General features: G+C 40.8%; 2 protein-coding genes across 2 annotated transcripts; both read right to left on the bottom strand.

The window, feature by feature from the left end:
* Positions 1-917: 917 nt before the first annotated feature.
* On the bottom strand, positions 918-4,819 carry LOC129840500 (zinc finger protein 271-like). The gene is made up of 2 exons (XM_055908418.1): positions 3,921-4,819; positions 918-3,614 (listed from the first exon to the last, which is right to left on the bottom strand). The coding sequence occupies exons 1-2, from the start codon at positions 4,326-4,328 to the stop codon at positions 2,070-2,072; spliced, it is 1,953 nt and encodes a 650-aa protein (XP_055764393.1). The 5' UTR covers positions 4,329-4,819; the 3' UTR covers positions 918-2,069.
* Positions 4,820-11,920: 7,101 nt separating this feature from the next.
* On the bottom strand, positions 11,921-22,561 carry LOC129840530 (zinc finger protein 260-like). The gene is made up of 2 exons (XM_055908461.1): positions 21,928-22,561; positions 11,921-14,551 (listed from the first exon to the last, which is right to left on the bottom strand). Exons 1-2 carry the CDS (start codon positions 22,009-22,011, stop codon positions 12,788-12,790), a joined length of 1,848 nt encoding a protein of 615 aa, XP_055764436.1. The 5' UTR covers positions 22,012-22,561; the 3' UTR covers positions 11,921-12,787.
* Positions 22,562-23,318: the final 757 nt, after the last annotated feature.

Below are 23,318 nucleotides of genomic sequence, written 5' to 3'. Positions count from 1 at the left end.
CATCTGCAGTAATTGTTTCATAATTCACCCACCGACATTACATGCATAGAAATACTGGAACACAGTATATAACGGCCCATTGTTTTAGTTGATTAATAGGAGTGGTGTGATGGGGTAGATCGTCATCAAGGACCTCTGAGCACAGAAGGTGAACTGGAGCGTAGAGTCATGTGACTCTCTTGAAGAGTCATGTGATGGGTCAGATCTGCAGTGAAGAGAATCATTTTGTGGAATAGACACTGGCTGGAATGCGGTTTTAACCAATCAGCATTCAGGATTAGAACCACCCGTTGTATTAAAAAAAGGGCATCTAACACCGGATCCGGAAGTTCGAATTTCGTCGCCAGCTAGAGTAAAAGAAATAGTGCCTCGTCCCGTTTTGCTTGGTAAACTAATGTGGCTCCTCAAGCCACCTAATGGATATACACTACACAAGGTGGACTTCCTCTCTGGGCATAACGCAAGAGTCCGCTGCCCACGAACGACTCCACCCACGAACATGCACGCACGTAAACCGTGTAACCACATATAGAGATGACTTCAAAAAAGAGCAACTTGCTCATACTTTGCATCCTTTTCCACCACTATGGCAGGGGCATATTTGAGGACTTTCCAGAGGGCCCGCAACACACCAACCTCCTGAGTTTTCATGACAATTACTGTCAGCATAGAAAATAAATTAACTATTGGCATAATGTGGGCATGCCGGACACAACAGAACAGTAACTCACAGTAAAATATTTAAGTCAGAATCTACTAGGGTTGGGCGATTAACCGAAATTTCGTTTTGTTTTATTATTAAACAACTAATTAACCGATGACGCTTCAATTACTTGAATTGCATTTCGTTTGTTTTGTGTATGTGAGCCTAACGCACTGTTTCTCTAACCATTCAAGTCAGAAATCAAGTCAGGATCTGTGGGACGCAGAGTTGTAGTTTTTATTAAGAAAATATTCAACCTAGTTTAACTCAAACGTGGTAAATAACTACAATGACCATAATCAATTTTGATATCTTTTTAGAACATCTTTCCTTGATGTTCTTCTCCAAACATGCCGCTGCTTTACTTACAAATGTAAAACAAGATTGCAAGAGAACAGGGACTACCACAGCAGTCAAATCTTTTCTTAGCTTTTTTGTGTACATTTTGAGAAACAGTCTTTGTTTTCCAGCTGTTTTGTTGTGTAGACTACCTGCGCTCTGTCCCAAATGCTGTATGGAATGTTGACCGATGCACTCCAGCAAGAAGGCTGCCTGCATGCAGATATCTATTACTGCTAGTGAGGCAAAGACTCCAATCTAAATTACTGCACACATTGTTAATTGCTGAAAAGCTTTTTGGGAAAATATATAATAGTACTACTTTCAGGGTCATATTCAGGTGCAACTAATTATTTATGGAAATTCTTACACAGGGACTCAAAGTCAATCTTAAATAAATCCTTGTTTATTTGTCAGCACACTGGAGAGGTTCCAACTAACTCAATGCACCATAGTACACATGTTAATCAGGAGCTCTCCCTGGACAGTCCCAGCAGTTGTCTTATATATGGCTCTACACAGACAAGTTATATTTGCATGATTTAGCATAATTAATTAATCATTGCTGTTTTGTTTCATTCATGTGACCGACCAATAGTGGTTCATAACATGTGACAGACTAACACCTCACGAGGCTTCTCTCTAAACGGAGATATCTTTTGTTTGTTCTCAAAACAAGGTCTGGGTGTACTGCCAAATTGCAGTTACTGATAAGAGGATTTGTTCAGTCAACCACTTGAAATTGGTTGAACACAGAAATTGGTTTCTAGAACAGCACATAAATAGAACACAGAAATTAGTTATAAGAAAAGGACAAACATTAAAATTCCCATTACAATAGGGTTTTGTAAATCTTACGCAAGACGACACAAGTTTGGAGGAAAAGGTAATTGAAGAGATCAGAAGGTACAACAATAGGGTTTTGTAAATCCTAATAATCTGTTAACATTTTAGTTAACAGATTATTAGATTATGTCAGTGTTTAGGTAGGTTCCCACTTCCTGCAATGCCAAACACCACTTCTGCATTATAGATCGAGGAAATCTGAGACACCAGAGTAGTGCCTCTTCTCGTGGTGTTTTCTGTCGCCATCTTGGGAGAAGCGTTGCCCACAGACAGAGCATTGGTATGGTTTCTCTCCAGTGTGAACTAGCATGTGTACCTTAAGTTTCTCTTTTCGAAAGAATCGTTTCCCACAGTATCTGCACTGATGATTTCTCTCTCCAGTATGAACCCTCCTCACGTGCATCACCATGCCATCTTTGCGAGTAAATGTCTTTCCGCATTCCAAACAAGGATAGGTTGCTCTTTCTCCAGAGGTATGTGTTAGTATGTGTCTTTGGTACGATTTTATGTATGGAAAACTCTTCCCACACTCAGTGCAGTGATACGGTGTCTCTCCAGTGTGTACTCGCATGTGTATTTTGATGTTGCGATACTCCTTCCCACATATTGTGCAGAGAAATGTTTCTATTTTACTCAAATGTGTTCTTCTGTGTCTTTCAAAAAGTCCCTTGTACAAGAACTGCTTATCGCAGTCAGGACAGTGGAGGATCTCTCTGTGTACTAAAAAGTGTGCTTTCCAGTCAACCAGGTCTGAAAACCTTTCCTCACACTTTGAACAGCTGTAACTTTTCTTGTGTGTTAGCTTATGTTTTTCAAGCTGCTCCAATAGGACAAAGCTTTTCACACAGTCAGAGCAGTGGAAATTACGTTCCTCCTTCATGTGTGTTTTTTGGTGTAATTTAAGATTATCTAATCGAGCAAAACTTTTGTCACAGTCAGGGCAGTCGTAAGGCTTCTCTCCTGTATGTGTTCGCTGATGTCTTATAAGACGATTCTCTTGTTTGAAGCTCTTACCACAGTCGGAGCAAACATAGGGCTTCTCTACAGTTCTGAAACTCTCAGTCCAGTCATCAGGAGTATCTTCAGTATCCTCTTCATTCTCCTGCGTTGTTTGGGGTTGTTGTCCTTTAACTAAGTGTTGATTCTTCCTAACAGAACTTTTCCAAGGCGAGTCTTCGCCTGCCTGTGACTGGACCATTTTCCCCCCTGGTGCACTAGCTTGAATTTTACTCTTCTGCCTGCCTCTGCTGGCTGTTCTCTGCGGTGTGTGCACACGGTCTACATTCAGTTCAGCCTGTTCGATCCGTGTGACATGTTCCTCTTTCCTATGTCTTTTTGTGTGTAATTTAGGCTTATCTAATTGAGCAAAACTTTTGTCACAAACAGGGTAGTGGTGAGGCTTCTTTCCAGTATGTGATCGCTGGTGTCTTATAAGATCCCTCACTTTTCTAAAGCTCTTACTGCAGTCGGAGCAGTAGTGTGGCTTCTCTCCTCCAGGAATGAAACCCTCGATCCAATCATCAGAGTCATCAGTATCTAGAGGCTCCTCTTCCTTTTCCTGCATTGTTTTGCTGTGTGTTGGTGTTCTCTTTCCTGGAGCTCTAGCTCGTATTTTACTCCTAACTAGAAAATGTCCATCTTGCTGCTCATTATTAGAACTGTGGAAGTGTTCCTGCTTGATCATGTTGTCATCTTGCAGGTCTTCTGGCGTGTCCATCTCCTCTGCCTGGAAATAGATTTAAAATAGCATAATTACTAGTGTGCCTTCCGTCTCTGTTCTCTAAAACATTAGTTTTGTAATACATAATATAGTCTACTTTTCAATACATTTAAAGTCCAAATTAGAATAGATAGCATACAATAAATACCTAAACAAATAACTTACATTTGTACAGTAGTAGCTAGGTCTAATCATTTGAAATACCTAGCAGTGTCAACATGATAATGATGATTTGTTTGTCATTAGGCCTAGAGATCACCATAGGCTAGTGATCTAGGCAAGAGAAGGTTCACTGACAGTAGTAGTCTTTACCTTCGTCTCCTTGTGTTTTATATAGCCAGACAGCCAGGACAGTGTGGTGAGTATTTGTGGTTGTATTCCTGATGCTGCATCCCCACTCTTCCCCTTCATTTTCCTCCTCAGTCGAACATATCTGTCTCTCAAGTTCTTCCATTTCGTCCTGCAAATCTGTTCTTCTACTCTCAGAGTTTTGGCTATCTCCTTCCAGCTGTTGTTGGTCATGGTGAAGTCTTTATAGTCTTTCAATGAGGTGTTGTACAAATTGTTGTACCTTCTGACCTCCTCAATGACCTTTTCCTCCAAACTTGCGTCGTCTTGCGTCTTGCTTGGCTTAGCGTCATAAGTATATTGAGGCTCCTCGTCATCTTGGTTCTCCTGCATTGTTTGGGGCAGTCCTTCGTCCTTCTCAAAGTCCGCCATTTTCCTTGATGTGCGTTTTGTATCTGATCAGAGGGGGTGTGGGTAAAACCACAAGCTGCAAACGAAGTCTGCTGTGCTATTCTATACACAACAGCTGTCTACTTTTTCTTGTAACAATTTAAGCTTTTGGTTAGATTTGATTCGTAGTGAAACAAAATAAAAAGCCCATCATCTCACACGATCCTTGTTATTGCTACTGCATATCTATCCCACTGGCTGGTTAGGTAGTCCTCTCTCCACACCAGACGCAGCGTGATGACGTTTAGAAAGAACAAGACAAACACAGAAAGCTAAACTACCGATTGAAAACGAATCTAGACGACTAGAACGGATATACAAATCACATGCTGTTGAAACGTCAAAATGCCACTTCTTCGGGATTGTGTTAGCGGATCGCATCCAATTTAAGATGCATACACCGCCACCTACTGTACTGGAGTTTGAGGCCATTCACGGCCTACCTACATTAAATAATTTGTGATATGGTCCTATACAATTTGGGGAGAGTAAAAATTACTCTGCCAACTCTTTTTGTTGTTGTTGTATTACCCTACCAATGGCCTGGGAGGACTGAACACTACCACTCAACACCCCCTGCAACTGGTCTGCAGTAAAACCTCGCAATCCCAAGTATTTATCTGCCGCTGCCACCACAACCTCTATTTTCTGGGACTTTCGATCCATTTCTGCAGTACAATTGACAACCATAGCTACTGTATGAATGACAATAAACCTACCTTACTGAAGCACCTATTCTTTCCGTCACTCTCTATTAGTCTATGACCACTCACAGGAATCCTCTCAGGATCCCATTATAGTGAATGGGGAAATGGTCAATATTCGTGTTTTTTTTTAAAGATAATCATGGTACCAACAATTGCTTCTATTACACAAGATGCAACGTTATGTCCTTGAACCGATTATTTTAATATCGCATATTACAGAATAAGTTATAAAGATAATTTAGTTGCTCCACCAGCTTGCGGTATCCCGTCGGCCATCATCTTGAAATACTGGTTGTGTCCGAATACCGTACTTACCGTACTTGGAAGTGAAATAACATTTTTTTAAAGCCCATGCCTGTGACTTTTCCCACAATCCGGTTAGGGTGATTTCTCTTGGCTTCCTGGTTTCCACCAATCAGAGTGCCCGAATGCACATTTGGATTCTGACCCCTCCCACTCCAAGACAGAGTGGCCAAAGATTTTTATAACTAAACCAAGATGGATCACAGCCCGTCGTTTCAAACAGAACAAATTAGTCATAGTGGGCAGAACAGGCATGGAGATGGGAAAAGCCAAGCACAATCCTATTTGCGCGTTCTAGCATTCATGTGCATATTTCTGTTAGGGAACGCCTACTCTGAAGTGTGCGTGTGCAATAACTCAATTTGCCTTTGCACTCCTAAACAAAGCTATTTTTAAAAACTTTGGCAAAGGGTAAAGTCTACAAAACGTAATACACTCTGTTCGTAACATATTTTAGTTTTGGGAACATAAAATTGTATTGAGATCAAATGTTTAATCGATTCGAAAATTAACATTATGTCGGCCAAAATCCATCTCGTTCCATCTTCTCCCACTGCTGGCTACTGGGCTTCTTCTCACTACCATATTTGGTAGTGAGTGGAAACCCAAGTAGATGCTTCACATTTATGCATCCAGTGAAATATCGGTCTTTTTTTTTTAACTAGGCAAGTCAGTTAAGAACAAATTCTTATTTACAATGACGGTTTACCAAAAAGGCAAAAGGCCTCCTGTGGGGATGGGGGCTGGGATTAAAAATATAAATTAATTAAAATATAGGACAAAACACACATCATGAGAAGAGAGTAGAGCCGCAAAGGGTCAGAAACTTTTGCCTTAATGAGACACAACACACACATTAAAGCACCCAACAGGCTGACTAATACAAGGGTTGAAAAATTGGTGGCCATCCAGGCAAATTTGAGGCTTTTTGAGCCTGACAACGAGCCAACCTCAAAAAGGTTGGAAAGTGACAGTGAAGACGAGGCCTCAGAGTCGGATGTTCAAGAGGTGGACATTGAGGAGGTCCAGGGAGAAGACATGGAAGCCTGAGAGGAAGACGACCAAAGCTTTAGTTTCTAGACTATCATTTTACAGACATATGTTGAAAACGTTTTTGGGAGATGCGATGGATCATTGGGGATCATTCAATATTCCCTTTCTTTTGTTGTTCAGTGAAATCATCCCATGTGAAGAGTCAACTCATTTAATTAAAGTTCATAACTAAATAGTTTTTTAAAATTTCTATTGGAAGGATTTAATAATTTACAATTGTGTCTACTTATAAGGTAAAAGGTTTATGTTTCTGTCTCCATATGATATGGTAAATATATCCAATGCAAAAAAACATCTACATTTAAATGATATTATTTTGCATATATTCCCCTTAATTCCCACAGAAAGTTTCCACCTCTGAATACTCCCCAAAATGTGCAACCCTAGAAGAGACAACACAACACTACATAATGAGAGACCTAAGACGACAACATAGCAATGCAGGAACACATAACACAGCATGGTAGGAACACAACATGGTAGCAACACAACATGGTAGCAGCACAAAACAGGGTACAAACATTGTGCTGTTGTCTGTGCCCAACAAAGTGCAAGGTAGACAACAATACATCACTCAAAGCAGCCACAATTATCAGGAGGAGTGTTCATGATTGAGTCTTTGAATGAAGAGATTGAGATGAAAGTGTCCAGCTTGAGTCTTTGTTGCAGCTCGTTCCAATCGCTTGCTGCAGCAAACTGAAAAGAGGAGCGACCCAGGGATGTGTATGCTTTGGGGACCTTTAACAGAATGTGACTTGCAGAACGGGTGTTGTATGTAGAGGAGCTGCAGTAGATCTCAGATAAGGTTTTATAAATAAGCAACCACCAGAGGCTCTTGCAACGGGTATACAGAGATGAGCAGTTTACAGAAGAGTAGAGTGCAGTGATGTGTCCTATAAGTAGCAAATCTGATGGCCGAATGGTAAAGAACATCTAGTCGCTCGAGAGCACCCTTACCTGCCAATCTATAAATTACGTCTCCATAATCTAGCATGGGTAGGATGGTCATCTGAATCGTTGTCGGCAGATGAAGACGCAAGTTTGGATGCCGGTATGGTTATCAGTGTGTTTGAGGAAGATTGTTTGTGCATCCAAAAAGTGAGTTGTGGGGTTTATTGTATAGAGAGGGTTAATGCTATGTTATGGTGATTGACTGAAAGCAATTAATTCAGGCCTAATTCGGTGAAGGCTGCTGAGGGGAGGACGGCTCTTAATAATGTCTGCAAAGGAGAAAATGGAATGGCACCGAACACATGGAAACCGTAGCTGTGTTCGAATACTCATACTAACTGCACTAACCATACTATTTGTGACGTGAATTGAGTATATAGTATGCTTATTGGTCATAGTTAGTATGCCAAAAGTTCCCGGATGTGGTACTAAATACGCCAAAATACATATTCATTGCTTTATCTAATTATGAAAAATGTTAAGAAAATGTTGAGCAATGTAATAAAGTAATGACTTTTCAAATAAGTTACATTACACATTATGTTGCCTGACAATTTGTTAGCTACGCTATCCTTACGAACCGCATAGGATTACAGCAGTATGTACCGGTATGTTAGCTAGCTACCTAACGTTAGTTGGCTACTAATACATCAAACTTGCCAGGCAGTATATTAACTAACTAACTACCCAACGTTTATTGACTTGATTATTGCCATTATTCTTTGCTAAGTAGTATAGTCGTTATGCGTGTCGATGGACATTGTTCATTCTGGCTATCTACTCGGATTCTTAAAATGTTAGCTCGTCATTTGTTATGCTAACAAGCAAGCAAGAGGTTGCATAGCAACTGCATCAACTTCCGGTATACAGGCAAAGTTCTAGTACACTCAACTGAAACGATACCGTTTGTTTACAGTATACTAAAATAAACTAATAGTATATAGTATGTAGTATATATTCATTACGTATGCAGTATGTTAGTATGGGTATTCGAACACAGCTCGTGTGTTTGATTTATTTTATACCATTCCACTGATTCCACTCCAGCCATTACAAAAAGCCTGTCCTCCCCAATTAAGGTTCCACCAACCTTCTGTGTAATTACATTGTTACATTTGTAGCTGTATAGTACTGCTGCAGCTTATGTACATTTCAGATACTCCATGTCATTTATAAGTGCTTGTATTTCATTGATTGCATGTGTTTTGCATTAGATGTTAATTGTTTAGAGTTGGTCAATTCCTATAGCCTGTACACGCATTTTACAACTGCGTTTTCATAGTTCACGCTAGTGTTAAGTCATGGCCAGAGATTCTAGAACTTTCAGACTGTCCTCAGCGCTCCCGCTGCACAGTAAAATGTATTACTCTGTGGCACCAGACACAGATCAGAGCTCCACCAGAGTGCCATACATCTCGCCTGTCTAAGTAATTAGTTCTCTCGCTCTCTGCGAGATGTTTATGCATGTATGCTGTTATGTGAATATCCCTGTAAAAATGCTATGCCATTCTTTCCTGTATAGATATTCCTATTGCATAGCTTTCAACATTATTTGTTCTTACCTTTCAGAACCACAAGTCCATCCCATGCACAAAAATACTTATATGGTGTGTGTGCGCAACTGTGTGGTGGTGACCAAGGTAAAATAAACATTGGATATGCAAATCACATGCATGTTGAATTTTTTTATTTATTTTTATTTTATTTTACCGTTATTTTACCAGGTAAGTTGACTGAGAACACATTCTCATTTGCAGCAACGACCTGGGGAATAGTTACAGGGGAGAGGAGGGGGATGAATGAGCCAATTGTAAACTGGGGATTATTAGGTGACCATGATGGTTTGAGGGCCAGATTGGGAATGTCATAAAGTGCTGGCAGACGTTTTCACTTTGTCTGAATGCCGACTATAGAAAGTCCAAAAGTGTCCTTGGCTCCCGCCTGCCTTCATTGCCGTTAACAGAATTGCAGGAAAACTGTGCCCAACAGGCTGGGGCGAAGTACAGTGCACCGGTTGCCCATGCATCTCAGCTAGCTTGCTAGCGGCCTGCTGTGTACCGGAGTTCTGCTTGCTAGCTAGCGACACCGGTAGACGGTGTCCTTCGCTCCCGCCTGCCCTCACCGTCGTTAACAGAACAGGTGGAGGCGAAGGACACTGTCCACCGGTCGTACCCGCCTCCAGCTAGCACAACAAGTGGGTGGCTGGGGCGACACGTGTACTAACTAGCTTGATAGTTAGCTAGCACACGGCATCGCCCTGCCTCCCACCTGCTGTGTACTGAAGTCCTCCTTATGACAAGCTGGCTAAGCTAGCATAGTGTCCTTTGCTCCAGCCTGCCGAACATCTGCCCTCGCGGTCGTTAACAGAACTAGAAGAAAAAGGTGCCCGACTGGCGAGGGGCGAAGGACACCGTCTACCAGTGTATTGTTAGCTGGCTACCTTTGTCGCTCCCTCCCCTTCTTCTGTGGGGTTTATCGGCGGCTGGCATCCAACGTTATTGTGCATTAATGCCATCTACTGTACTGGAGCGCCCCGGCCTCCCGTAACTTGAAAATGTACCAATAGAAGTATAAAGAGGGGATCGAACGCCCCGAATTGCAGGCCGCAATTGCACCCTGCTCACGAAGTTCAAGGCCGACGGCATTACTGCAGGCTGTTTCCAGAAAACAGCATCCGCCATTATAGTGAATGGGAAAATGGCAATCATGGTACCAAAATGGCTTATATTATAATCAGACGTAACGTTATGTCCTTGAACAGATTATTTTAAAATCACACAAAAGAAATTGAGGATAATTTAGTTGCTACCACCAGCCTGCAGTACCCTGGTCGGCCTTCCAGTGAAAATACCGGAAGTGTCCGAATAACCGTACTTGCGTTCTAAATAGTAGGCATTTTGTGTATGCGAGAAAAAAGCTTTATAGTATGTCAAATTTAGAAAATTCATTGCATACCCAATACCATAGTTAGTTCGGCTTTTCAAAACAGACACTAGATGCAGTAGATGTTCATTAAAGAGCGACTGCCTTTAAACAGCAATGAATCCGTTGAAAACGGTCTGTGTGGCATCCTTAGTCAGAAACAGTTATTCTACTGTCAAAATTGACTACAAAGTGTAACTAAGATAGTTTTGGTCATGAAGTCAGTCTGGTCTAAAACGGAGTTTGGAACTTCCGTGCATCACAACGGGTACCTGAAGGTTGGGTTTTGATTTGAGGATGTCTATTTGCCCATTAACATGGTGTGAATAGCTGCAGTGATTGCTCTCTAACCAATAGAATAGACAGGGAGACAGACCTGCCAAGCAGTTTTCATAAGACAACTCATCACGCATTTAACTTGAGAAATACTGCACCAAACACCTTTAGTTAGATGGAAAATTTAGCAAATAAACATCCTCTGCAAAAATGTTCAAATGAATTACAGATTTCTGGAGTTAACTTCGATTCATTCTGAGGATTTTGAGGAAGTGAAATAAGCTTCTACAGTGTATCATGGGAGACAAACATTATCCAAACGTGGAATCAGTCAGGAAACATACAACCAAGACTAAAATCAAAATGTTCTAATGCACAACAGAAAAACATGTGCCAATCGGCGTGTTCAGTGGCTCCTTAATAAAAACATACAAAATGTGAACATTATGGTGGAAATTACAAGCTTATGTTATAATACTTTTATTGCATCAAATGGTTGTTTTATGCAACAGAATAGAGGGTTCTTATAACTATTGTGTCTGTGTGAACTGAAAGTGGGCCTTTGGGAGATAAAACTGACAGGAGATTTATGTCGTCTTTGGGGATACCACATTCCAGAGCATGAGTTAACGTTTCTGTTCTATACGGTACCAGGGAGACATGGCTCCAGTATGGAGTTGGGGGGCCAGACACTGGTCTCTACACAATGCTGTTACAGCAGATACTGTTGAAAACTCAAAGTATTTTTCATACAAATCTTAACATTGTGACCCATTCCATACATCTGTTGTGTCATGTAAACTGAAGGAGGATGGACTTTGCTATAAAATGCTGTGGCTCGAACCAACTCGTTGAGTTCTCAGTGATCACCTCCAGGGGTGATTACCGACCAGCTCCATTACTGCACTAATTAAATAATAAAGGTTGATTGTTTTGAAGAAATCTAAAAGTCCCTCCTTTTGATTACAATAATTCCACCACAACATCTACCCCATCTAGTGTCCGTTTAAAAGTCTAACGATGGTATTGGGTTGCCTGAGGACACCCTGAATTCAGCAAATTTCAGACAAATGTATAAACTCACTGACGGTTGTAGCTGTGAACCTTTCATTGACTTGTTTTTAAACTAGCTTATGGCCCACTTGATAATCAAAACAATATAAACCTTAATACAATATGAACTAACAACCACAAATGGGGAATAACCAACGTTCAACAATGACTGCTATTGGTAGTATACTGTAATATGCTTTTGTTGAAACAAAATATTCAAATACCTTTAATATATATATATATATATATATATATATATATATATATATATATATATATATATATATATATATATATATATATTTTTTTTTTTAAACAAGGGTCGGAACTGAAATTATTTTCCAATCATTTCGTTCTGAACATGACTTTTTCTTTTTCCACTGTTCCGACCAATTGAATAAATCAATCCATAATTTTTATTAAACAGCTCTGCCTATTTTCTGAATTACACTTGTTTTGTCATCAGTAGGCTACAGCAACCTGTGCTTCAGAGGGGAGGGGCAGGTATCCAAAACACATGCACACTTACTGGCAAAGACGTCCAACTGGCAGGCAGACGCTGGAATACGTTTCTGAGTGACAGAGAGGGCTTTGCATATGCGCTTTGTTCACGATTTTTGTGGGACTGGAAAACTTTAAGTAATGTTATTAACCGGTTCCCATGCTTTTAAAATAATGGTTCTGTTCCGGAACAGTATAGATCACTTTAGATTTCGGTTAGTGTTACTCAAATAATGTAGTTATTTTCCATATTTTAAGTCCGGTTCCCCTAACCGGTTACAACCCTTGATTTAAAATAACCAACTTTTGAAAACAATAAATACTGCTATGAAGACAGTAATATATCAGCAACAGTCTGTCTTGTGAGTCTCTTCAACAATCTGTGGTGACAATTCCAGGCCACCAACATTGTAGTTAACAGATTATTAGATTATCAAGTCACAGTGATTAGGTAGGTTCCCACTTCCTGCAATGCCAAACACATTTTACATGACATTTTAATCATTTAGCACTCTTATTCAAGGCGATTTACAGGAGCAATTAGGATTAAGTGCCTAACTCTAGGGCACTGACAGATTCTTCACCTAGTAAATTTGGGGATTTGAACCAGCAACCTTTCGGTTACTGACCAAATGATCTTAACCGCTAGGCTACTGTACCTCCACCACTTCTGCATTATAAATCGAGGAAATTTGAGACACCAGAGTAGTGCCTCTTCTCGTGGCGTTTTCTATCTCCATCTTGGGAAAAGCGTTGACCACAGATAGAGCATTGGTATGGTTTCTCTCCAGTGTGAACTAGCATGTGTCTCTTCAGTGTCTCTTTTCGAAAGAATCTCTTTCCACAGTCTCTGCACTGATGATTTCTCTCTCCAGTATGAATCCTCCTCACGTGTCTCAACATGCCATCTCTGCGAGTAAAACACTTTCCACATTCCAAACAAGGATAGGTTGCTCTTTCTCCAGAGGTATGTGTTAGTATGTGTCTTTGGTATGATTTTGTATATGGAAAACTCTTCCCACACTCAGTGCAGTGATACGGTGTCTCTCCAGTGTGTATTCGCATGTGTATTTTCATGTTGCGACACTCCTTCCCGCAAATTGTGCAGAGAAATTGTTTTCTTTTGCTCAAATATATTCTGTGTCTTTCAAAACTTTTGTGTGTTAGCTGATGTTTTTCAAGCTGCTTCAGTCGGACAAAGCTTTTCACACAGTCAGAGCAGTGGAAATTACATTCCTCCTTCATATGTGTTTTTTGGTGTAATTTAAGATTATCTAAGCGAGCAAAACTTTTGTCACAGTCAGGGCAGTCGTAAGGCTTCTCTCCTGTATGTGTTCGTTGATGTCTTATAAGACGATTCGCTTGTTTGAAGCTCTTACCACAGTCGGAGCAGATGTATGGCTTCTCTACAGTACTGAAACTATCGGTCCAGTCATCAGAAGTATCTTCAGGATCCTCTTCATTCTCCTGCATTGTTTGGGGTTGTTGCAGTTTTTCTGAGTGTCGATTCTTTCTAGTTAAACTTTTGCAAGACAATTCTTTTCCTGGCTGTGACTGGACTATTTTTCCTGGTGTTTCTGCAAGCATTTTACTCTTCTGCCTGCCTCTGCTGGCGGTTCTTTGCTGTGTGTGCACACGGTCTACCTTCAGTTTAGTTTCTTCTGTCTGTGTGACATGTTTCTCTTTCATATGCATTTTTTTGTGTAATTTAAGCTTATCTAATCGAGCAAAACTTCTGTCGCAAACAGGGCAGTGGTGAGGCTTCTCTCCAGTATGTGATCTCTGGTGTCTTATAAGATCCCTCACTTTTCTAAAGCTCTTACTGCAGTCGGAGCAGTAGTGTGGCTTCTTTCCTCCAGGACTGAAACCCTCGATCCACTCATCAGAGTCATCAGTATCTAGGGGCTCCTCTCCATTCTCCTGCGTTGTTTGAGGTTGTGGTCTTTCTGAGTTTTGCTTCTTCTCTGATTGGCACTGGGTATTGGCTGGGCATTGCTTTTTGCTATGTGAAAGCACAACGTCTACATTTGCTGCACTGTTGGCAGCTTTGAAGTTATTCTCCGGCAGGTCCTGTAGCTTTTTCACAAGTTCAGTTTGACGAATGCGTGTGACAGCTTTATCCAGTGTTAGTTCTGGGTCCATTTGTAATTGCTCGGAAAGTCTTCTGTCACGTAAGCCCATGACTAGTCGGTCTCTTATCATCTCACTGAGCAGAGCTCCATAACCACAATGTTCTGACAAACAATGAAGTGCAGTGATAAAATCATCAGCTGTCTCTCCTGCTTCCTGTTGTCTTTGGTTGAATTTAGTTCGTTCTAATATTACATTCCTCCTAACTACCAAATGTCCATCTTGCTGTTCATTATTAGAACTGTGGAAGTGTTCCTGCTTGATCAGGTTGTCATCTTGCAGGTCTTCTGAGGTGTCCATCTCCTCTTCCTGGAAAAACATTTAAAGTTGCATAATTACTAGTAGGCCTATCGTCTCTGTTCTCTCAAACAACATTAATTTTGCAATACATAAAATAGCCTACTTTGATACAGTTAAAGTCCAAATTAGAATAGATAGCATATACAATAAATAGCTAAACAAATAACTGAGGTTATTTTACAGTAGTAGCTAGGTCTAATCATTTGAAATACCTAGCAGTATCAACATGATAATGATGATTTCTTTGTCATTAGGCCTAGAGATCACCATAGACTAGTGATCTAGGATAGAGAAGGTTCATTGACAGTATAAGTTGACAAACGTATTTTCACAACAAAAATAATAGAAATCTATAAATCAAAGCAAGTTGTAGGGCTCATTCCGTAGTTTTTATATCATTAAGTAGAATCATATTGAAAATAATGTTAAAATTATCATTTATATTCCTAAAACATAAGTTGAAATTGATACGGTTGCCGCTTCCGGTTGTCATCAATTTTAGATTTATAGCCCAGTGTCAAAACACCGGTTATAAACGTCAAAAATCATCATCAATACATGCAGAAATAAGTTGTGATATCTTGAAGACCAAACATAACAATAACTCCCTCCACATACGTGTCACACTTGTGTTCAGATTACTTATATTTTGCTGGCTTCGATGCAACCAAGAGTTTTGACATTGTGCACCCTCTTGGTTGCTAATATTTTGATAAATTAATACCTTATAAAACGGCACACAACATTTACCAAGCGGCCACTCTAAACTGGAATTGATTAGCTTGTTCTACTGTAATCAATAGCATGCGTATTCTAGCCAAGGCTCATCTTCTATAACTACTGCTGTAAACACCTTATCTATTCATATACTTTCCATTATGTCTTTACACCATCGTATACAGACACACTGAGGGTACAAAACATTAGGAACACCTTCCTAATATTGAGCTGCATGCACTTTTGCCCTCAGAACAGCCTCAATTCGTTGGGGCATGGACTCCACAAGTTGTCAAAAGCTTTCTACAGGGATGCTGGCCTGTGTTGACTTCAATGCTTCCGTCAGTTGTGTCATGTTGGCTGGTTGTGGATCTCTACTCCGAATAGCTCGTTCCATCTCATCCCACAGATGCTCAATTGGATTGAGATCTGGTGACTGGGCAGGCCATTGCAGTAAGCTTGATTCACTTGTGTTCGTGGAACCATTCCTGGACAATCCTAGCCTTGTGGCATTATCCCGCAATTTATTTTTGTTGCCACAGATGGATACAATGCTTCCATGAAGGGATGCACCTGAATGGTAATGATGTTCAGATATCCTGTGGCCCTATTTTTTATCAAGGGTCCCAATGTTTTTTACTGAAAGAAGTGGAACTAAGGTTGTCGGCTACCACACCCCATTCGTGTCAATGTACAACGAGTTGTGCATTCTTTTATGGGTCTTTGGGCAATGTTGTACTGGACTGCCAGTTGACTAACTGTAGCCTGTCGGTTGCTCTGCATAATCCGTGTCAGCCTCCTTTGTCCTCTCATCAATTACCCGTTTTCGACCACTGGCCTGTCATTGGCTGGATGTCCTTTGGAAGGTGAGTCATTCTTGATACACACAGGAAACTGTTGAGTGTGAAAAACCCAGCAGTGTTGCAGTTCTTGACACACTCAAACCGGTGCGCCGTGTTATAGCCCTATTCGGACGGTTATTATTAGAGATGTTGGTTTTGTAATTATTATCCAAGCATGTGTATTATTCCAGAGGACGATTCACACAGGATTAGTTTTTCCAAACTGCCCCTAGTAATTCTTCATTTTTTCAAATTGAATTGACTCATGACGGAAGCCTGGAGGTTTTCATCGTAGGCCTGAAAATATTTCAACGTCATGTCTTGACGATAACAGGCTACACTTTTTATGAATGAGAAGTGTGCATGTCATGATTTTTAAAATGTATTTAACTAGGCAAGTCAGTTAAGAACAAATTATTATTTATAATGACGGCCTAACAAAAGGCAAAAAGCCTCCTGCAGGGACAGGGGCTGGGATTAAAAATTAAAAAAATATATATATAAATATAGGACAAAACACACATGACAAAAGAGACAACACTACATAAAGAGACATAAGGAAACATAGCAAGGCAGCTACACATGACAACACAGCATGGTAGCAACAACATGGTAGCAGCACAAAACATGGTACAAACATTATTGGGCACAGACAACAGCAAAGGGCAAGAAGGTAGAGACAACAATACATAACACAAAGCAGCCACGACTGTCAGAAAGAGTGTCCATGTTTGAGTCTTTGAATGAAGAGATTGAGATAAAACTGTCCAGTTTGAGTGTTTGTTGCAGCTCATTCCAGTGACTACCTCAAGCCCTAAACCCTCAGAGGTAGTAAATCACACCTGTGGGGAGAGGGGCATTCTTCTTACCAAACCACATGACCTTTGTTTTGGAGGTGTTCAGAACAAGGTTAAGGGTAGAGAAAGCTTTTTGGACACTAAGAAAGCTTTGTTGTAGAGCATTTAACACAACATCCAGAGAGGGGCCAGAGATCTGCATATAAATGGATGAGAGAGCTTCTTAGTGCCTGAGCTATGTTGTTGATGTAAACTGAGAAGATCATGGGGCCTAGGATTGAGCTTTGGGGTACTCCCTTGGTGACTGGCAGTGGTTGAGACAACAGATGGTCTGTCTTTATACACTGTACTCTGAGATAGGTAGTTAACAAAAAGGACCAAAGACCGCTCAGAGACACCAATACTCCTTAGCCGACCGAGAAGAATGGAATGGTCTACCATGTTAAAAGCTTTGGCCAAGTCAATAAAAATAGCACCACAACATTGCTTAGAATCAAGGGCAATGGTGACATCATTGAGGACCTTTAAGGTTGCAGTGACACATTCATAACCTGAGCGGAAACCAGATTGCATACCAGAGAGAATACTATAGACGTCAAGAAAACCAGTCAGTTGATTATTGACAAGTTTTTCCAACACATTTGATAAACAGGGCAAAATATGAATAGGCTTATAACAGTTAGGATCAGCTTGATCTCCCCCTTTAAATAAAGGACAAACCGTGGCTGTATTCCAAGCAATGGGAACCTCTCCAGAAAGGAGAGACAGGTTAAAAAGGTCAGAGATAGGCTTGGTGATGATAGGGGCAGCAACCTTAAAGAAGGGTCTGACCCAGATGTTCTTTTGTGGTCAAGTTTAAGGAGCTCTTTTAGCACCTCAGACTCAGTGACTGCCTGCAGGGAGAAACTTTGTAGCAGGGGAAAAAGAGGGAGACGCATCGGGGATAGTCACACTAGAAGGGATGGGAGATGAGCAATGTTGGACGGGCAAGGAGGCATGGCTGAGTCAAACAGGAATCATGACTTAATGAAGTGGTGATTAAAGAGCTCAGCCATGTGCTTCTTGTCAGTAACAACCACATCATCAACATTAAGGGACATGGGCAGCTGTGAGGAGGGTTTATTCTCCAGGTCTTTAACCGGTTTCCAGAACTTCTTAGGGTTAGACCCACAGAGAGAGAAAATGACTGCAGGAATGTTCACCGGAGCTGTTTAGAGAATTCAATGTTAATTTCTCGACCATAAACCACCTCCAACTTCATTTTAGAAAATGTAGCAGTCCGTCCAACCGGCATCAAATCAAATCACATTTTATTGGTCACATACACATGGTTAGCAGATGTTAACGCGAGTGTAGCAAAATGCTTGTGCTTCTAGTTCCAACTGTGCAGTAATATCTAACAAGTAATCTAACAACCGCAGACCACGTGGAACCACGCCAGCCCAGGACCTCCACATCCGGCTTCCTCACCTTTTATTTTATTTCACCTATATTTAACCAGGTAGGCCAGTTGAGAACAAGTTCTCATTTACAACTGTGACCGTGCCAAGATAAAGCAAAGCAGTGCGACACAAACAACAGAGTTACACATGGAATAAACAAACGTACAGTCAATAACACAATAGAAAAATTATATATACAGTGTGCAAATGGCATAAGGAGGTAAGGCAGTAAATAGGCCAATAGTGGAGAAGTAATTACAATTGATCAAATTAACACTGGAGTGATAGATGTGCAAGTAGAAATACCGGTGTGCAAAAGAGCAAAAAAGTAAATAAAAACAATATGGGGATGAGGTAGGTAGATTGGATGGGCTATTTACAGATGGGCTGAATACATCTGCAGCGATCGGTAAGCTGCTCAGATAGCTGATGCTTAAAGTTTGTGAGGTAAATATAAGTCTCCAACTTCAGCAATTTTTGCAATTCGTTCCAGTCATTTGCAGCAGACAACTGGAAGGAAAGGCGGCCAAAGGAGGTGTTGGCTTTGGGGATGACCAGTAAGATATACCTGCTGGAACGCGTGCTACGGGTGGGTGTTGCTATGGTGACCAGTGAGCTGAGATAAGGCGGAGCTTTACCTAGCAAAGACTTATAGATGGTGGGTGGTATATGGGCTTTGGTGACAAAACGGATGTCACTGTGATAGACTGCATCCAGTTTGCTGAGTAGAGTGTTGGAGGCTATTTTGTAAATGACGTCGCCGAAGTCGAGGATCGGTAGGATAGTCAGTTTTACGTGGGTATGTTTGGCAGCGTGAAGGAGGCTTTGTTGCGAAATAGGAAGCCAATTCTAGATTTCATTTTGGATTGGAAATGTTTAATATGAGTCTGGAAAGAGAGTTTACAGTCTAGCCAGACACCTGCGGGAATGTCTGAGTGTAGTGTTCACCCACTAATTGGGAACGTGAGCTGTGTTTAGACCGTCGTGAGACAGGTTAGTTTTACCCTACTGATGATGTGTTGTTGCAATAAGTGTTGTTGCAGGGTGTTGAGGAGTATTTCTGTCTGTTATAAAGCCCTTTTGTGGGGGAAAACTAATTATCATTGGCTGGCCCTGGCTCCCAAGTGATTGGGCCTATGCCCTCCCAGGCTCACCCGTGGCTGTGCCCCGGTAAAATCCATAGATTAGGGTCTAATTTATTTATTTCAATTGAGTGATTTCCTTATATGAACTAACTCAGCAAAATCTTTGAAATTGTTGCATGTTGCTTTTTGTATTTTTGTTTAGTATAGCTGGTTGATAAACTGAAGTCAGGTTAATTACAACTGGGGTTGAAGCGGTCACTACTCTGGACGGCTCTGACTTAGAATACGTGGACAACAACAAATACCTAGGTGTCTGGTTAGACTGTAAACTCTCCTTCCAGACTCACATTAAGCATCATCACTCCAAAATTAAATCTAGAATCGGCTTCCTATAACGCAACAAAGCATCCTTCACTCATGCTGGCAAACATACCCTCGTAAAACTGACCATCCTATCGATCCTCGACTTCGGTGATGTCATCTATAAAATAGCCTCCAACACTCTACTCAACAAATTGGATGCAGTCTATCACAGTGTCATCCGTTTTGTCACCAAAGCCCCATACACTACTGTCACGATGGTCTTGACGTGGAAGAGAGGACCAAAACGCAGCGTGTGAAAAGTACATATTTTAATAGATGACGAAGACGTAACACGAATACTTAATCAAAACAAAACAACCATGAAGCTACAAACGTTAGTGCATATACAAGCTACAAACGTTAAACATAGACAATTACCCACAAACACCTAAAGCCTATGGCTGCCTTAAATATGGCTCCCAATCAGATACAACAATAAACAGCTGTCTCTGATTGAGAACCAAACCAGGCAACCATAGACTTTCCTAAACATCTACACTGAACACAACCCCATACATACTACCAAAACCCCCTAAACAATACACACACCCTAAACTAGACAAAACACACAAACATCCCCCATGTCACACCCTGACCTAACTAAACTAATAAAGAAAATCAATATAACAAAGGCCAGGGTGTGACAACTACCCACTATTGCGACCTGTACGCTCTCATTGGTTGGCCCTCGCTTCATACTCGTCGCCAAACACACTGGCTACAGGTTATCTACAAGTCTCTGCTAGGTAAAGCCCCGCCTTATCTCAGCTCACTGGTCACCATAGCAGCACCCATCCGTAGCACGCGCTCCAGCAGGTATATCTCACTGATCACCCCCAAAGCCAATTCCTCCTTCGGTCGCCTTTCCTTCCAGTTCTCTGTTGCCAATGACTGGAACGAACTGCAAAAATCACTGAAGCTGGAGACTCATATCTCCCTCACCAGCTGTCAGAGCAGCTCACAGATCACTGCACCTGTACATAGCTCATCTGTAAACAGCCCATCCATCTACCTCATCCCCATACTGTATTTATTTATTTATCTTGCTCCTTTGCACCCCAGTATCTCTACTTGCACATTCATCTTCTGCACATCTACCATTCCAGTGTTTAATTGCTATATTGTAAATACTTCGCCACCATGGCCTATTTATTGCCTTAACTCCCTTACCTGACCTGATTTGCACATGCTGTATATATATTTTTTTGTTTTATTTTTTCTACTGTATTATTGACTGTATGTTTTGTTTATTCCATGTGTAACTCTGTTGTTGTATGTGTCGAATTGCTTTGCTCTATCTTGGCCAGGTCACAGTTGCAAATAAGAACTTGTTCTCAACTAGCCTACCTGGTTAAATAAAGGTAAAATAAATACAAATCCTACAGGAAGGTAACTCTCCAGGGTTGGAGAAGCCTGACCTAGAGCATCAACCACCAGCCAAAGTTTCATTTCATAAGCTTTATACACTACTTTTTATTGCACATTTAGACCAAATTAAACTGGTGCATTTGGCAATGTTCAACTTCAATTAACTGGCACTATGAAGAATAGCTTAGCCGTACTCATTGATAGCCTAATGTATACTTTAATATACTTTTGGTGAATTTACGAGGCATTGCTAGATACATTTACCAAGGTATAGCCTATATGCACGGTTCTGACTGTCTCTCTGCCTGCCCGGATCCTCTCTCTAGTGTGTGTTTGTGTCTTCGGTCTGTAGCGTGTAGAATAGCTCAGCATACTCAATAATAGCCTCTACGTTGGTGAACTTGCGCGAGACATTGTAAGCGAAGAAATGGTGAAATACAGCATTGCGATAGCCTATAGCCTACATATTTTGATTGCCGATACACAGTTGACTGGCCAACATGTCGACCTATGCCCCTCAGCCTTGCTCTTTATTTATTTGCTGTGGAAGATGCGAGAGTTTGTTCTCATAGTAGAATAAGTAAAATCTTTTCCTGCGTTGCAAAAATACTGAATCTTAGGAGTGATGCCTAGCGGAATCGATGCTTGACACGCAGAAATTGGAGCCGAATAATCGATTATTTGAGTCGACTCCCCACTACTACCAGTGTGCATGGGGCAGCCTGAACGTTCGACGTTCCTAGTAGTAGTCTTATTTTTGTACCTTCTTACCTCTTCAATGTGCTTTTCCTCGAAACTTGGGTTGTATTGCATCTTGATTGGCTTAGTCATCGGTATCTTGGGGCTCCTCTTCATCTCGGTTCTCCTGCATTGTTTGGGGCAGTGCTTCGTCCTCAAATTCCGCCATTTTCTCTGTGTTTTGTATACCAAACGAAAGGGGTGCGGGTAAAACCAAAAGCTGAAAACCAACGAAGTCTGCTGTGCTATTGTATACACATCCGTTTTGTCTGCTTGTCTTTAACTTAGATTTGATTCAAAGTTAAATAATGTTCTTTAAAGCCCATCTCACACGATCCTTGTTGCTACTGCACATCTATAACACTGTATGAATCGCTTTTCGAAACCAGACGCAGTGTGTTGAGGTTTATAAAACAAGCTTAACTGGTTAGCTAGCTAAACTACTGATTGAGAACGAATCTGGCTGACTATTTTCTGCAGTCATAGCCACTCTATAATTACAATTTTACATGACCGGATGCAAATCGAAGTATCATAAAACGCTTGCATACTTTTCACTTTACGTCTGAATGCGGAGTATGGACAGAGAGGAAGAGGCAAAGCGAGAGGATTTACTCCTTCCAAAATATGTCCGCGAAATAAGCCTTTTTTGTATGGCGGTCTAAGAGAGTGTTGAATTACGTGAGGCTTATTTGATCATTCGTTAGGCTTTTACAACTGAATTTATGTGGATGCAGGTGGCATTCCGCAAACGACTCAAGCCGTGTTCACATTGGCAGTTTGAAGTGACACAAATCCAATTTTTTCGCATATCCAATTCGAATCGGCTATTTCAAGCCACATACAAAGGTGATTTGAAATCAGATACAAATCATGTGACTTGTGTCTGAAAGGTCAAATCTGATTTATTTAAAGGGAGTCCAAATTGAGCAAGTTCCCCATTATAAGTACATGGGATTTTGATTGAAGATAAGCTCTCTTTTAAAAACACACATTGAAAAAAGCAGAGAATTTATATTGGTTTCTTTTGTAGAAATACACCCTTCTCACTTTGGAAAGAAGGAAGATTGAGAAGTGTTGCTTGAACAACGCCATCCCATGTGATGACAGATTTCCACTGAGTCAAACTACATTTGAAAAAAGTAAATAAACTTAAGGGCATTGTCATTTTTCACCCAACTTTTAACCTAAATCAATGACATGGTGAAATGTTTTGTTGATTTCACATTAGTTGACAAATCAATCAAATGTAAATCAAAACTAGACATTGAACTGAGGTCTGTGCCAGTGGCGGTCGGTGCTATTTAAGATGAGAGGATGATACAATTATGATCATGGCCTTATTTCTATTACAGCATATTGGATGACAGTCATTCATATTCCATTCACCCAGTTCAATGTAGCATTGATAGGTTGAGGCTACT

The sequence above is a fragment of the Salvelinus fontinalis genome, chromosome 41, assembly GCF_029448725.1.
Source record: "Salvelinus fontinalis isolate EN_2023a chromosome 41, ASM2944872v1, whole genome shotgun sequence".
Lineage (NCBI taxonomy): Eukaryota > Metazoa > Chordata > Actinopteri > Salmoniformes > Salmonidae > Salvelinus > Salvelinus fontinalis.
The sequence above is the reverse complement of the archived record's forward strand: the minus strand, read 5'-3'. Positions and strand labels throughout refer to the sequence as shown.